At 38.8% G+C, this 838-nt stretch overlaps 1 protein-coding gene across 1 annotated transcript; it reads right to left on the bottom strand.

The window, feature by feature from the left end:
- Positions 1-615, bottom strand: LOC148849075 (uncharacterized). The gene has a single exon (XM_088951386.1). It carries the CDS (start codon positions 613-615, stop codon positions 1-3), a length of 615 nt encoding a protein of 204 aa, XP_088807512.1.
- Positions 616-838: the final 223 nt, after the last annotated feature.

Raw genomic sequence — 838 nt, 5'->3', positions numbered from 1 at the left:
CTATGAATGATCACCAAAGGTCACAGTAGAATGAAAATTTTCATTTAAATGGGAAAAGAAAGACTTGTTACCACACATATGATTGCTGCATCCCATATCTATATACCATTCCTCCTTGAGGTGAGATGCCATCAAGAGTGTTTCTTGTTCCTTTTTCTCTACAAAGTTGGAATGCTCTCCTTTGTCATTGTTAGAGTTTGCAGTGCATTCAGACTTGTAATGACCAAACTTGTGGCAGTGGTAGCACTTGATGTTGGACTTATCAAACTTTGAGTCATTGTTGAGAGATTGTTGGTGGTGATTATGTCCTCTGCCTCTACCCCGAGAATCTGGTGTATAAGAACCTCTTCCACGGCCTCGACCACGACCTCTATTTGATCCTTTCCCTGTTGAGCTTTCACCATGAGTTGAAGCCTTTAAAGTTTGTTCTTCGGTTGAACATGTTGATGTTGTCATTCTGTGCTCATGCACAAGCAAATAACTTTGCAGTTCATCGATTGAAAGTTCATCAAGATCTTTTGACTCCTCAATAGAATAAACCACATAAGAGAATTTAGGAGCCATTGATCGAAGAATCTTTTCCACCACAGCCACATCTTCAATTTTTTTCACCATGGATACACATCTTGTTTACTATTGCCAAGGTGCTTGAGAAATACTCATCAACAGATTCTCCTTGCTTCATGTGAAGAATCTCAAACTCTTTGCGAAGAGCTTGAAGCTGCTTTCTTTTCACCCTTATTGTGCTCTAATACTTTTTCTTCATGGAATCCCAGATCTGTTTACAAGTATCCTTTTGCAAAATAGTCTCCAAAATGGAAAGATCAATTGCTTGAAA

This window comes from Nelumbo lutea, chromosome 6 (genome assembly GCF_056320005.1).
Source record: "Nelumbo lutea isolate HS-2025 chromosome 6, American lotus-T2T, whole genome shotgun sequence".
Lineage (NCBI taxonomy): Eukaryota > Viridiplantae > Streptophyta > Magnoliopsida > Proteales > Nelumbonaceae > Nelumbo > Nelumbo lutea.
The sequence above is the reverse complement of the archived record's forward strand: the minus strand, read 5'-3'. Positions and strand labels throughout refer to the sequence as shown.

Coding starts and splice junctions, on each gene's coding strand:
- LOC148849075 (XM_088951386.1), bottom strand. CDS start 615: ATGGTGAAAAAAATTGAAGATGTGGCTGTGGTGGAAAAGATTCTTCGA.